We start from the raw sequence: 14,232 nt of genomic DNA, 5'->3' as shown, positions 1-14,232 counted from the left end.
CAACACCATAGAGTTTATTGCTTTTTAATGCCTCTTATATAATGACCTCGTAATGATTTTCATTTGAGATTGAGGTAAATAAAATGTTAAGTTTAATCAATTTTCCTAATAAACAGTGTACTTCTTACTGCTAGACAGCGATTGTTATATGACTCATATATCCTTCCTTTACCTATGTGATAGCATTAAGTGTTATGCACAATTTTTATAGCTTTTTTCCATCTAGAGTTTCTTATGTGTATTTATGTTTGTGTTAAGTGTATGGTAGTGTTAAATGTCATGCACAATTTTTAAAGCTTTTCTCCATGTAGAGTTCCTTATGTGTTTTTATTTTCTCTTCCCACTTTATATCTTGGTTACATTCTTTTGTCTTTTATTATTTTTATCTTATTGTATCCATATTTTATTATTAGCTATTTCACATTCTTTTTTCAAGTAAATGGGCTATAAGCAATTCAATAAAAGGAATATATTTTGTAGTATACATTCATCACCTGTTCATGTCCACTACAGTCAACAAATTAAGCAATTGTCTGTAATGCCCAATGGTGTAAGAAAATCCCCCACATCGGACCTAGTCAAACTATTTTCTGAAAGAGGTAGCAAGGTGTCAAGAGAGCAAGAATCCATGTAGCTTGGTGATGTGTAAGGTGATATTATTAGAGGAGAACAGAAGAAAAGGTGATTATGAGGCTCCAGCTACTGGAATAGTTCAAAATGGTGTAACTGTGGGCATAAGGAAAATAGTAATCCAAACACTATGAAAGGGCTTAGAAAATGACCATTTGTGTTTAACCTCTTGATGGAAGCAAAGACTATGGACCTTATGGGATGGAGAAGTTTCTCCATTTATTTATACTCCCATTGTTTCCAAATGAGATTCACAGTGACCCAACTCTAAAATTTCAGTAGCACTGAAACAATTACTAAAGATATAAACTAGAACAAAGAAAGCAGAAGAGAAGGCTTATGTTTAGATTTATTCCTTTCACTGTCTGTACCTGATAAAATGATAGAATGGAGGGACAATAAGCACAGGTCTCGCAGATCATTTTCTCCATTGCTTCAGGATTGGTTCTGAAAATAGGTCTAAAATTACTTTTAAACTTGTAAACTGGAACTTTTGAAAACATAAATATTAGAACCTCAAATTATGTTACATTGAGATGAATTTTATCATCTTACATAGGTTTTGCTAGTGGAAGACTCAGAAAAATATGAAGTATTCAGCCAACCAGATAGAGAAGAGTTCCTGTTTTGTCTTTTCAAACATCTTTGCCTTGGTGGAGCCCTTTGTCAATATGAAGATGTGCTTAATCCATATCTGGAAACAACAAAGCTTATCTATAAGGATCTAGTGAGGTAATGTTGCTTGATTACAATATGTAAATCTCTGGTTAATAGAGCAAATTATTTATTTAACTCTGGTAGGATTACCCAGCAACTATTTGTGGATCTATTAACAACCAAAGTGAGTAAAAATAGCACCACCCTGAGCCCCTCGTCAGAGCCTCCTTATTCTCTTCCAGGCTACAAAATTTCTGGATTTCCCTGACCCTATTTTAGTCCTCAGTCCTCTCAGCTGCCTCTTGTCCTTGTTTTCTCATCCAGACCTGTCACCCACTCCGTCCCTTACTAGCAACTGCCTTCTTCCAGGTCTCCCTTTTATCCCTAGGCCTTCTTTTAAATCTCAAGGGGACATGAGCTCCCTCAGGGTGTTTGAACTTGCTTGACTAATACTGATGAATATAATAGTAAAAAAAATTATTACCTTTGTTCTAAAGAGGTAGAAGAATTTTCACCTAAGTGTTAATCTTTTCAAAATTAATCCTAAATTTGTTTTAGGTATTCCACTAGGGCTTTTTTTTTTTTTTTTTTTTGAAGACCAAGTGAGGATAAAGACTTTACAAATCTTTTATTTATGCTTTTATTTTAACTGGAGTGAACATTCTTTAGTTGGGTTTTTCAATGATGAAGATATTGGATCATCTTTATAGGCAAAGGGCATAGGAACAAGTAAAAGCAAAGGTTCCCAGAGCTTAGTTACACAACTTTACTTTTTAAAAAATATTTATTTATTTATTTTATTCTTGGCTGCGTTGAGTCTTCGTTGCTGCGTGCAGGCTTTCTCTAGTTGCGGCAACTGGGGGCTACTCTTTGTTGCAGTGCACGGGCTTCGCATTGCGGTGGCTTCTCGTTGCGGAGCACGGGCTCTAGGTGCGCAGGCTTCAGTAGTTGCGGTACGCAGGCTCAGTAGTCGTGGCTCGCGGGCTCTAGAGCGCAGGCTCAGTAGTTGTGGCGCATGGGCTTAGTTGCTCCATGGCATGTGGGATCTTCCTGGACCAGGGCTTGAACCCGTGTCCCCTGCATTGGCAGGCAAATTCTTAACCGCTGTGCCATCAGGGAAGCCCCACAATTTTACTTTAATAGGAAAACAACAGAATTAGATTCTCATCAAACTTTTTTTTTTTTTTTTTTTTTTTTTGGCGGTATGCGGGCCTCTCACTGTTGTGGCCTCTCCCGTTGCGGAGCACAGGCTCCGGACGCGCAGGCTCAGCGGCTATGGCTCACGGGCCCAGCTGCTCTGCGGCATGTGGGATCCTCCCAGACCGGGGCATGAACCCATGTCCCCTGCATCGGAAGGCGGACCCTCAACCACTGCACCACCAGGGAAGCCCCTCTCATCAAACTCTTGATTGTTACTTTACTTATCCTCAACACCTCAATTCTCATCTCCATTACATGTGTCATACAGCTATACAACAAACTGCATGATTCAGTTATTCTACTGAGTTTATTTTTGATACAGTTTTAAAAACAGAAAAATATTTCTATAATCTGTCTCTGATATTTATGAAAAAGTTATTGTGTCAATACATAAAGATTGTTGGAAGAGAAATTATAGAAACAGAATTTCAGAAATAACATGCACATACCTACATCAAACATATTCTGTTCTTATCATTTGCAGCTCATGAAAACTTACGAGACTGCTTCTAGCACTCCTGCTAGATACTCCTCGATGTACCCTAAACACACACACACACACACACACCACACACACACACCACACACACACCACACACACACACACAAACACACACCACAGCCACCACAGTGTGTTGTACCTCATCAACCACATGAACCTGTGGAATTCCTCACTACCATGTGCTGTAGAGGCAGAGATTCTATTAGAGATATTTGAAATAGAAATAACTTTAGAACCTAAACATTGAAGAAACTGCTATTTTTTCCAACATTCCCTTCCCTGAATTCTCACTTGTGATACTCTTCTATACTTTTTGGGTGCTAAGATAAAGTATGACTCAAAGAGTAATGACCACTCATAAATGAGTATCCAAAATTCATGACATCTTACAGAAAGGATAAGAATTGTGTCCATGGAATCACTTAATCAGGCAACCAGCAAGTGTTAACATTGGGCACTGAACTCGACCAAGCACTAAAAAGTGCAAGAGGAGGCATCAGGCAGTCTCTGACCTTAAGGAAATTACAAGTTAACATAGTGAATAATAGTAAAGTAATTGTTTAAAATATTTTATAAGTAAACTTTTTTTATATAATCAAATATTCAGTTATTATAGGCAAATATTTACAGCTCTTTATACTGTAATAAAAACCCTGGAAGTTCAAAAGAAAAAATTGTCAGTGTGGGTGTGAGCAATCAGGGACGTCTTGATGGAGTCAAGTCCACAAGGGCCAGCAAAGAGGGGGGCAGTCTGTTCCCAATTCAGGGACGATGCATCACAAGTCTGTCATTCTAGGGGAGACTGGGAAGGAGACCAGCCCAGTTACAGCATTACTTTTCTCTGAGACCCATTAAATATTTCTCTCGATGATCCAAGTTAAGCATGCTTATGAATTTCCTTGCTGAATGAGGAGAGGATGTGAAATTGTCTTCCCAAAGCAACTTCAGTAGAAAATTATGATTAGAATAAATATTTGCTTGAGATGGCTTAGGTACCAACACAAAGCAACTGAATGTGTTAAATGACCTCAAAATCCCTTAGGAGCTATGTTGGTTTGCTTATCATATGCACTACATGGGGCTTTTCTAATATTAGTCGTGCTGATTTGGGTCAGATGCTGTGTCAGTTGGTTAAGGTAAAGATACAGGTTGGTTCAGCATAGCATTTATCAAGGGGTGTATAAGTAGAGGAAGCACAAGTGGAACTTGAAGTATCATCAGTAATTTCTCAGAATTCTGAGCCATGTATCTAATCGAGTCATTTGTACAAGCTAACTTAACCAAGACGGATGTTTTTTCCTGTTCCTTTACTTGAGTTTTAGGTGTTTTTACATGCTTTAGAAAAACGTTTGCTATCTTTCTAATTAAACATTCAGCAGCTACCTTACATTATCTAATCTGCACTTGCAGATAAACATTGTCCCTGATTCATTCTAGCAAAGAAGTCCATCCCTTATGTTTGTAGATATTGAGGGCACATTACAGAGCCTGATTTTAGGGGTCTCTGGCTCAAACAAAAAGGTAAAAACATTCTTAAGATATTTTCTCTCTCATCCATTATTACAAGTCCTATAAAAGACATCTTTTAAATGTTTTGGAAAATGCCTTATTTTCAAGGATTATGTTCCCTTTAAATCGCATAGGCAATACTTCAGAACCATTTTCTTGGAAAGCAAATGATCAATTGTTTCATTGCATCTCAAAAATAATTCTATAGTTACTAATGGTGCCTGTGTCTTTCCTACTTTAGACATTAAACACATGCTCTTGCCAAAGTTTTAGGAGACGTTCTCCAAAATACATATCTGCCCCAGATTTTATGATTTGAACTGAGAGTCTTAGATTATGACCTTCAGATGCTAATTAAACGGTGGGGTCCTTGTGTCTTAAAATGAGCAGAGTTAGTTAGAATGGTCTGTACACCATAACGTTTAGAGTCAATATGGGACTGATGCTCAGAAATTAGCACAAATGATATTGATAAGAAACCAATCATTACACTATTTCTAAACCATTAATACAATCATACTTTTTAAAAGCACTACATGGAAATTATGTTCCAGCATCCTTAAAAACTATGGTTACCTGAAGAGTGAATTAGTGACTGCCAAAAATCTGATATAATGCAATTATTAGTAGAACACCCTAGGGCACAAATGAATATCACTTCACATTTCCTTTTCTTTTTTCTTATGAGATATAGGACAGGTGATAATATACTTTGCTTGACCTATAAAAAACCAGACGAATTGTCTTAGAGATATTTTAAAGTAACAGTAATACAAGATCAGCGGTAATAAAATGGAATAATATGATTTATTTCCATTAGGAACCAACTCCTAATAATGTACAAATGTAGTTTCTTTTTAAAAATAATACACCTATGGTATGTGTTTGTATGTGTTAAGTGATTACTATGTGAAATATCAAATACTAAATTTCCTCTAAGTTTATTTGATAAGCACAAACTTTTACAGGGGCTCTTTTTTTTTTAAACTGAGGAGTAATTTACATACAGTAAAAACTGAACAAATCGTAGTGTACATAAGTTCAGTGAATTTTTATATATGTTCACACCCATATAACCACCTCCAGATCAGTATTTAAAATTAGATATAACCATAGATATGTTCTGTATTTTGATCTGGGTGGTCATACAGGTGTATGCAAACGTTTTATATGTAGCGGTGATAGTCTTCTCTCAGATAAGCATGAAATTTTAAATGTAGTCTCCAACTTTCCAGCAGTGTATCTTACACATTAGAGAAATAAAAGAAAATGACCTCAACTTATGTTATAGAAATATATGGAAATCAATTTGATTGCATGATTCCTGGGTTTAAATTTGAATGAAATGTTTTAAAGATGAAAACTGCCTAAGAATCTTGAACCCTAAATCCTGAAATGGCTTGCATCTGGTCATCTCTAACAGGTGCAAAAGCTCAAACACACATGCATGCACACCCTCCCACAGAGTCCCCCTTCTTCCTCCTCCTCTCTCTTTCTCCCCATTTCTTTACATATGTAGTGAAGGGAAAGAAGTACTTTTACCTGATAAAGTGAAGAAGAGGGATATCTTCCTTTACATTTAACCTACACATGTAACACATGGACAATACCTTTGATGTATATGAATTTAGAGTAGGTATAAGATAAACAGGTGAGGTGTAGGGAAAGAAAACTGGACTGTATATCACCTAAATTCTATTCCCAGACATACCACTTTTAGTTGGAATGTCTAAAATGTATCATTTAACTGCTCTATTTCTATTGTCTGTAAAATTGGCAAAATAATGCCTACCTCACTGAGTTGTGTGATCTTTACATGAGGTAAAGTATATAAAGGTATTTTGCAAATTGTAAAGCATTATAAATATGTGCATATATTTATATATGAATTAATGTATAAATATATATCTGTAGCTTATTTCCTCAACCCTCAGTTTGCTTCCTCACTATATATTGCTACAGATTATCTTTTGTAGGGAGAGTAACTGAAAGAGAGCTATGAGAGAAAGTGATTTTAATAGAATATAATTTAGTAATAAATAATTTAATAAATAGTTTTCATATACGTTACTCCGCCTAATTCTCATATAATCCTAAAGGGAACCATATCCTACCCAGTCTGCATATGAGAAAGTTGAGGTTCAGAAAGGTTAATCTTGCCTAAAGTGAAATAACAAATCAGTGGCAGAACTGTCATTTATGTTCAGCCTGTTTAATTCTTCAAGTTTAGTATGTTTTTATCTACCCCTTACGGCTGTTTACACTTCAGTCTGACTTTAACCAATTCTTGTTTTTCCAGTAATTGTCTCTGGCCTAGGAGTCTTTTCATCATCTGAGTCTCAAACTGACCTCAAACCCTCTAACTGTAAAATTCAATTTTTTGCAATTTCAATTCAGTTAATGTTGCCCTATCCTTTGATGAAACCACAGATGCCATTCTTTTCAAACTACTTAATTGGATATTCTGTATTTCCATGTTATATATGGATAAGAACACCTGAATACTAAAAGGGATCAACATCTCAAACGTATTATGCCAGTGCTTGTTATATTTTAAAATGTTCCCTTTTCCTCCCTATTTTAGTGTTCGAAAGAATCCTCAAACCAAGAAAATACAAATTACCTCTTCTGTCTTTAAAGTTACAGCATATGTAAGTGTTGAGGGGAAATGTGCAACCAACCAATCTAATTATTTGTTATTAAGAGGATTGTAATAACTGGAGATAGCAACTAGGACGATGTTATGCCTCAGAGAGGAATAGCTAACAGAACATATACCTGTATATACAGAACATAGTTAACATAAACTAAATAGTTTTCTGTTAAAATTAAAAGTTGATAAGGTATGCTTTTATTTGGAGAAAGTATGAACATTTTTCCCCGGCTTCTTTTCTGTTACCCATGTCTAATAATAGTTCTTTCTTATTTTAGAGCTAAATCTGTGGCTCAGATGAGGTAGAACACAGTTCTTTAGCCTGTCAAACGATAATTTGGGGGCAAATAAGTAAGAATGACATAAATGTCTTTATATCACAGAATCTGATACTTGAATTTTAGTATCACACGAACGATTGTTAATACATATGAAGCAGTTTCTAAGTATCTGTATTCAATCATTTAACAATTATTTTTTGAATACCTACTGTGTATCAGCTACTGTGCGGGACTAGAGCCCAGTGATAAACAAAAGAAACATAGTCCCAGCCCGCATAGTATGTATAGACCATGTTCTGAAAAAAGCAAAGATAGAGGAAAAATGCAAAATAAATTTTTGCAATATTAGGACTTTTTTCAAAGATAGAATTTACTTTGGACTATAAATTCCTTAAGGTCAAGAATTATGCATGTTTGCATAGTACATATGTATTGTTAGCATAGTAAGTAGACTGTGCTGCCCACAAATATTTTAAAATAGTAGTTAACTGCAACTTATTGTCAAAGATTTGATATATGTTTCATGACATTTTACCACAAAATATATAATAGCTAAGTATGTTGATTATTATTTAAATGTAGTTGTATACTAAATAATTTAGGTTTATCTTTTTCAGGATTCTGTTGGTATGTGCTACCCTTCAACAAAGAGTCACGAACAAACATTTTCTTACTTTATTGTGGATCCTATCATGCGTCATGTTCATGTTTTATACCACTGTTATGGCGTGGGGGAAATGTCTTAATGTTTTTTTCAGATTATCTATATTTAGATAATTTTTTATTACCTATTTACCAGTTTTTAATTTTAATACTGATTTATGGATAAACATTTACTTTGCAAGTTAATTCAAGTAAAATGTAAAGAAGCTGCTTAGAGCAAAAGAAAACAAATACCAAGATGCCTTTCTTTAAATTTATCTGGAATACTAACACAGGAACCAAATTTCATCCCTAGCATAATCTACACCAATACAGGTGTGGAATTTTTACAGAAAGTTACAAAGAACTAAAAATCTAGTTCATATTTGTTGCGTTAAGATTCGAGTGAGTCCTCAATTTTCCATTTATTTTATTTTAGAACCAAATGAATTCTGGATTGAAATTGTGACAGAAAACTAAACATCTCTAACCACTGATCATTAATATGAATCGTTAGCTTTTAAAATTTGAGTTTCATTTAATTACGTTTCTTCACTGCATAAAGGTTTACATCTCTGGAGCTGTGGAAAACATAACAATTCCTTTAATTCATTTGTCCCACTTAAAATCCTCAATAAAAAAATAATGTTCTGAACATAATTGTAAACTCTTTTATCACATAATAAATTAAAATTGAGCTGCCCCCACAGCTAATACAAGAGCTACATGTAAACAAAGAGGGTTGTCCTGATGGTATTATTAAGTTGGCAAAAGAGTAAAGCACAGGGTGTCTTAGTACTGTCTCCTTGTTACCCTAGTAAAATGAATATATAACTTATATTTTTTTAATGGAAAAAGTGATTGACATGTATGCCCAAAATGATGATGGAGACCCTAAAAGAAATGTTGAAACCTTGAGGAAGGGGCAAGTTTGGAATATGTGTTTCTGAGTTGCAGGGGTAAGGATGATGATCTTGGATCTGAACCTGTGATTGTGTCTAGAAGGCGGCTGGAAATTTAGGTATACAGCTCAGGAGAGAGAGTTTGTTTTACTTCTAATACTTAGCACAATGCTTTGGCACATTAATTGTTTATTGAATGAATATTTTCCAGACATGGTCATAACATAGATTTTTTGTTAAATCTTATAAAAAACATAAAATCAAAAATTAAAATGTTCATTTGCTACCAGTTTGGCCGCCTACCACACAGACCCCTACAAGCTGGGGACCCTCTCTTAATCAATAATTCTTTCTGAGTACCAGTTCTGTACAAGGCACTGTGTGATTTACTTTGGGGAAACATACACTCCCTATAAACCTAGTAGAGAACGTAATCTGTAAGAGTTTTTATAGACAGTGATTGTAACATGAATTCAGAGATGGAAGTGATCACTGTGAACTAGGCCAAGGAAGGGTTTCATCTGGCTTCTATAGAAGAACTAGTGGGGTTTCAACAACTAAGAAGGAAAGCAGTCCAGCCGAGTGGAGAAGCATGATGTGGCAGAGTGCTCTGAGCCTGGCCCTGGGATGAACGTTCAGAGGCAAAAGATGGAAATGCACCCTTGAAGAAAGATTATGCAATTCTCTGTATTGAGAGGTATAATGGCATAGTAACAAAGACTTTGGGTTGTAGTCAGATTGCCTGGATTTTTAATTCTGCCATTACTTTCTGTGTGACTTTGAGCTAGTTATAATCTTTCTGTGCCTTAGTTGCCTCATCTGTGAAATGGGGAAAATAATAGGACTCCTTCATAGGTTATTGTGAAAATTATATAAATTAATATGTATATTGGGCTTAGAATGGTGTCAAGCACACAGTTTAAGTGTTCATTCATTTTGGCTCTTTTCATTCTTTGTGGAGGAAATATTAAAAACAAAAAAAAATGTAGGAGCTAAACTGTCTGCATAATAATGTAAAATGCTGTCTTCCTAAAGGTCAAAATTGCTTTTCTACAGATTATACCATTATTAATGTGGTTAGATATCTGTAAGAGATGGGAACACTGTTTTTCCCCCCCTCTCCCTGGGCCACAGAGAATGTAGAGGACCTAAAATTGTACTCCAGGTATTTCTTTGGCAGCATTTCGCATACTTAGAATTATTTTCTCAACTATTTGTAGTAATTTATTTTATGTCTGTCTGGAAAACAGGAACTGTGTGTATTTGGTTCATCCCCAGTGCCTAGCACACTGCCTGGCACTTAGTTGACACTCAGTATCTGTTCCCTGACTAAATGAGCCCACTTGCTGGAAAAAAGCCGGCCCTTGAAGTGTGACTGCTGGTGTGGAGAAAAAGAGAAGGAGTGGGGAAGGGTGGGCGACCAAGGTCCAAGAGTATCAGTAGTGCAGTAGTTTCTCTAGCTATCCCTAAGCCTGGTGTAAAATTTTGCAAACTATTATGCTGTAATCTGAATTTAGCTGTACTGTGTGGGATAAGATATGCAGCCTGGGAACATGCCTGGGACAAAATTGTCTCTGGAGAGCAGCAGCAGCCTGTGAATCCAACTTTGAAAGAGCAAGCTGTGATCAACTGAGGGTGAGGATTTTTCTGGGGTGAAAAATCAACCATGGTGACAAGTGACAACAGAATGGTTTTATGGAATTTGAGAGCATTCTTCAGAAATTCTGATAGTTACTTAAGGAAAGAAGGCTCACTGAATTATAATTTGGACATCCAAAAAAGGGACTTAGGCTGGAGACCAGAGAACTTGGAACTTTTAGGACCCATGAGCAAGAAAATAAATACAGAGGCATAGAAACACAAGGTGGTTTGGGGAAGACATAAGTACACCTGACTAGTTGGAACTGAGGAGTTCTGTCCAAGAGTTCTGGGTAATAACACAGGAAAGACAGATGAATGGGGTCCTGGTTACCGAGGGCTATAGGTACAAAGCTAAGAAATTTAAATCTTTTAAGTAGATGATGTATAGGAGTCAAAAACTTTTGAGCAGGGTAGTAGCATCATAAAAGTGATATTCTGGAAAGATTAGACTGGCAGTGATAAATTGGAGTGAAGAAAGACCAAGGTCCAGAGATTAAATAGAAGATTAGAGTAATTGTCAAAGCACAAAATTGAGTAATCTGAGTTAATAGCAATGGAAACCTTTCTGGGCATCATGAAGTACATGACAATGGAGTGCTCATTAGGAAAAAATCAAATATGGCCCCCCAAATGGTTAGCTACTGGGTAAATTATGAAGTGTTGGCCATTTGAGGTACTAAGAACTGGGAAGTGGGAACTGTGGTAGGAAGCTGTGGTCAGAGAGGGGAAATCCCTCGTTCTTCCTTTCATCCCTATCCCAGCCCATGCTCAACTAACTTTGATCCTTACAACTTTGAAAACCTAGGTCTGAAGTTTCTGAAAACTGACTGAAGGCTTCTCAGTCATCCAATTAATCAGCAAGTATTGCTAAGAACTAATATCCTTCATTTTTCCACAAATATTTATTAATTACCTACTATGAATGTGCTGGGTGGGCACTTTCTAGGTACTGCAGATACAGTGATGAACATAAAAGACAAAAATGTCTTTATTGGGGAGTTTACATTCTAGAGCCCATAAGACTTATTAGGCGCAGTGAAAGATAAAAAGAAGTACCCAATTACTCTTAAGAAACTTGAAGTTTTGTTGGAGAATGAAACACTCATAATTTTTAATTTTTTTCAGTCTGACGGGTATGAAATGATATTTGTTATTTTAATTGTTCTGACGTTTTTATGAGGTAGAGCATTATTTTGCATATTTCCTCAAACATATATATTAATTCTAGTGGGCAACTCCACAGTTGGGAACAACTGCTCTGCTCTCTACTTCTCTAGTTTAAAAAAAAGAGAGAGAAAGAAAGAATAGATGAAAACAAAAGAACAAAGGGAAGAATAAAAGACAGGGAAGTATGTTGTGTCTTACAGTAAAAGCTGCATTAATTAGCACTAAAAAGCCGCATTTAGAGACACATTTAGCAGTGTCCAACTGGCAAACTCTAGCAGCTGGTATACCTGATATCCCCTAATGTAAGTCTTCAATCTCCTGACTTGGCACACATGTTAAAGTTCATTGGGATAGGCAGGCTGGACTGGGTTTCAATAAGGTTGAAACTTATCATTCCTGTTTATCTTCTTTTTTTGTGCCTGTAAAAAGAAAAAAAATGTCACTAGGCTTTAACAAACACTAAGAATCTGTAAATTTTTGTTACTAGAAGGGTGTGTGAGAGAAAGTAAAATAGAAACCACCTATGACAATATAAATTAACTTTTATTCAAATTTTTGATCAGGTGTCACCTTTCATCCCTTTAACATGTTGTAGAATAAAACGCTTATTTTCCTTAAAACTACTTACTTCCTACATATAAAATAACTGCTTACTTCATACATATAAAATATAAAACTTAACCACTGAAGTTCTGAGGGAACCTAGAGAGATCAGAGCCAAGGATGATCCATAATGAAAGGCCTCCCTGAGAAGGGGATTGAGGTACATTTTAAAAGAAAGGACATCCAGCAATCCCACTCCTGGGCATATATCCAGAGAAAACCATAATTCAGAAAGGTACATGCACCCCAATGTTCATTGCAGCACTATTTACAATAGCCAGGACATGGAAGCAACCTAAATATCCATTGACAGGTGAATGGATAAAGAAGATGTGGTACATATATACAATGGAATCTTAGCCATAAAAAAGAATGAAATAATGCCATTTGCAGCAACATGGATGGACCTAGAGATTGTCACACTGAGCGAAGTAAGTCAGACTGAGAAAGACAAATATATGATATTGGTTATATGTGGAGTCTAAAAAAATGGTACAAATGAACTTATTTACAAGCATCAGAGATGTAGAAAACAAGCTTATGGTTGCCAAGGGGGAAAGAGTTTGGGAGGATGGATAAATTGGGAGATTGGGATTGACACATGCATAGTACTATATATAAAATAGGTAATTAATAAGGGCCTACTGTATGGCACAGGGAACTCTACTCAATACTCTGTAATGACCTATATGGGAAAAGAATCTAAAAACAGGGTGGATATATGTATAGGTATAACTGATTCACTTTGCTGTACAGCAGAAACAAACACAACATTGCAAATCAACTATATCCCAATAAAAATTTAAAAACAGAAAGGACAATTATGGATTGGCTTAGGGGAGGAAAGAATTCTAGGCAGAGAAAATGTTTCAGTCTGTGGTATAGAGGTAGAAAGTATCAATACATGTGGGGTTACAAACTTCCTTGAATAGAGCAGCAGATATGCTTAGAAAAGTAGATTATTCACTTAATGTCCACTGTGTACCAGGCACAATGCTAAGCCTGTGGACACAGTGTAAACAAAACACAAAATCGCTGCTTCCAAAAAACATACAATCTAGTGACAAAAAATATGGTAAAATACATAAAGTAATTATAAATTATGGTTTTTCTAGGGAATAAATCAAGAGTAGTTCGTCTGAGAATGTTCTCAGGAAAAATACAGCATATGTGAAGGCCCTGGAATGGAAATGAGTTTAGTGTGTTCTAGGAATTGACAGAAGTCATTGTGAACAGAGCATAGCAGGCAAGAAAGAGTGACATGAGTTGAAATTGGGAAAATAGATCATGCATATCTTATAAGCCAATAAAATGAGTGTGGAATTTAACAGTAGTGCAATGGGAAACTACTATAAGTTTTGAAGCAAGGGAGTGATGTATATTTTCAAAAGATCAAAAGATCACCATGGCTATTGAATGGTAAATGGATTTGATAAGAGGTGGGGAAACTACCACCACGGTCTGATGAGAAATGAAGCAGTGTGGGCAAGGATGGTTTTGGTGAAGATGGAGTGTTATGGGCTGAACTGTGTCTTCCCCAAAGCTTATATGTTGATGTCCTAACCCTCAGTACTTCAGAATATGACTGTATGTGGAGATAAGGCCTTTAAAGATGTAGTTAAGGTAAAATGAGGTCATATTGATGGGCCCTAATTCAATATGACTAGTATCCTTACAGGAAGAGAAGATTAGGACATGGACACCAAATGAAGACCATGTAAAGACTCCAGAAGAAGACAGCCATCTACAAGCCAAGGAGAGAAACCTCAGAGGAAACCAACCCTGATGACACCTTGATGTTAGACTTCTAGCCTCCAGAACTGTGGGAAGATAAATTTCTGTTGT

The 14,232-nt window shown here is 36.0% G+C and overlaps 1 protein-coding gene across 3 annotated transcripts in view; it reads left to right on the top strand.

The window, feature by feature from the left end:
* CFAP300 (cilia and flagella associated protein 300) overlaps window positions 1–8,734 on the top strand; it is a 28,363-nt gene extending 19,629 nt beyond the window's left edge. Inside the window, exons 5-7 of one of the 3 annotated variants that reach the window (XM_029209197.1) lie at window positions 1,190–1,362; window positions 7,083–7,149; window positions 8,050–8,734. In XM_029209197.1, coding sequence (XP_029065030.1) covers window positions 1,190–1,362; window positions 7,083–7,149; window positions 8,050–8,178 — 369 coding nt within the window. In that variant the 3' untranslated portion in view covers window positions 8,179–8,734. Of the gene's footprint in view, window positions 1–1,189; window positions 1,424–7,082; window positions 7,150–8,049 lie in introns of those variants that run through there. The other 2 variants (XM_029209198.1, XM_029209199.1) reach the window with 2 other exon arrangements.
* Window positions 8,735–14,232: the final 5,498 nt, after the last annotated feature.

Source organism: Monodon monoceros, unplaced genomic scaffold (genome assembly GCF_005190385.1).
Source record: "Monodon monoceros isolate NGI ecotype Baffin Bay Population unplaced genomic scaffold, NGI_Narwhal_1 Super_Scaffold_7, whole genome shotgun sequence".
In the NCBI taxonomy this organism is placed as follows: Eukaryota; Metazoa; Chordata; class Mammalia; order Artiodactyla; family Monodontidae; genus Monodon; species Monodon monoceros.
This window is presented reverse-complemented; position numbering and strand designations above follow the sequence as displayed.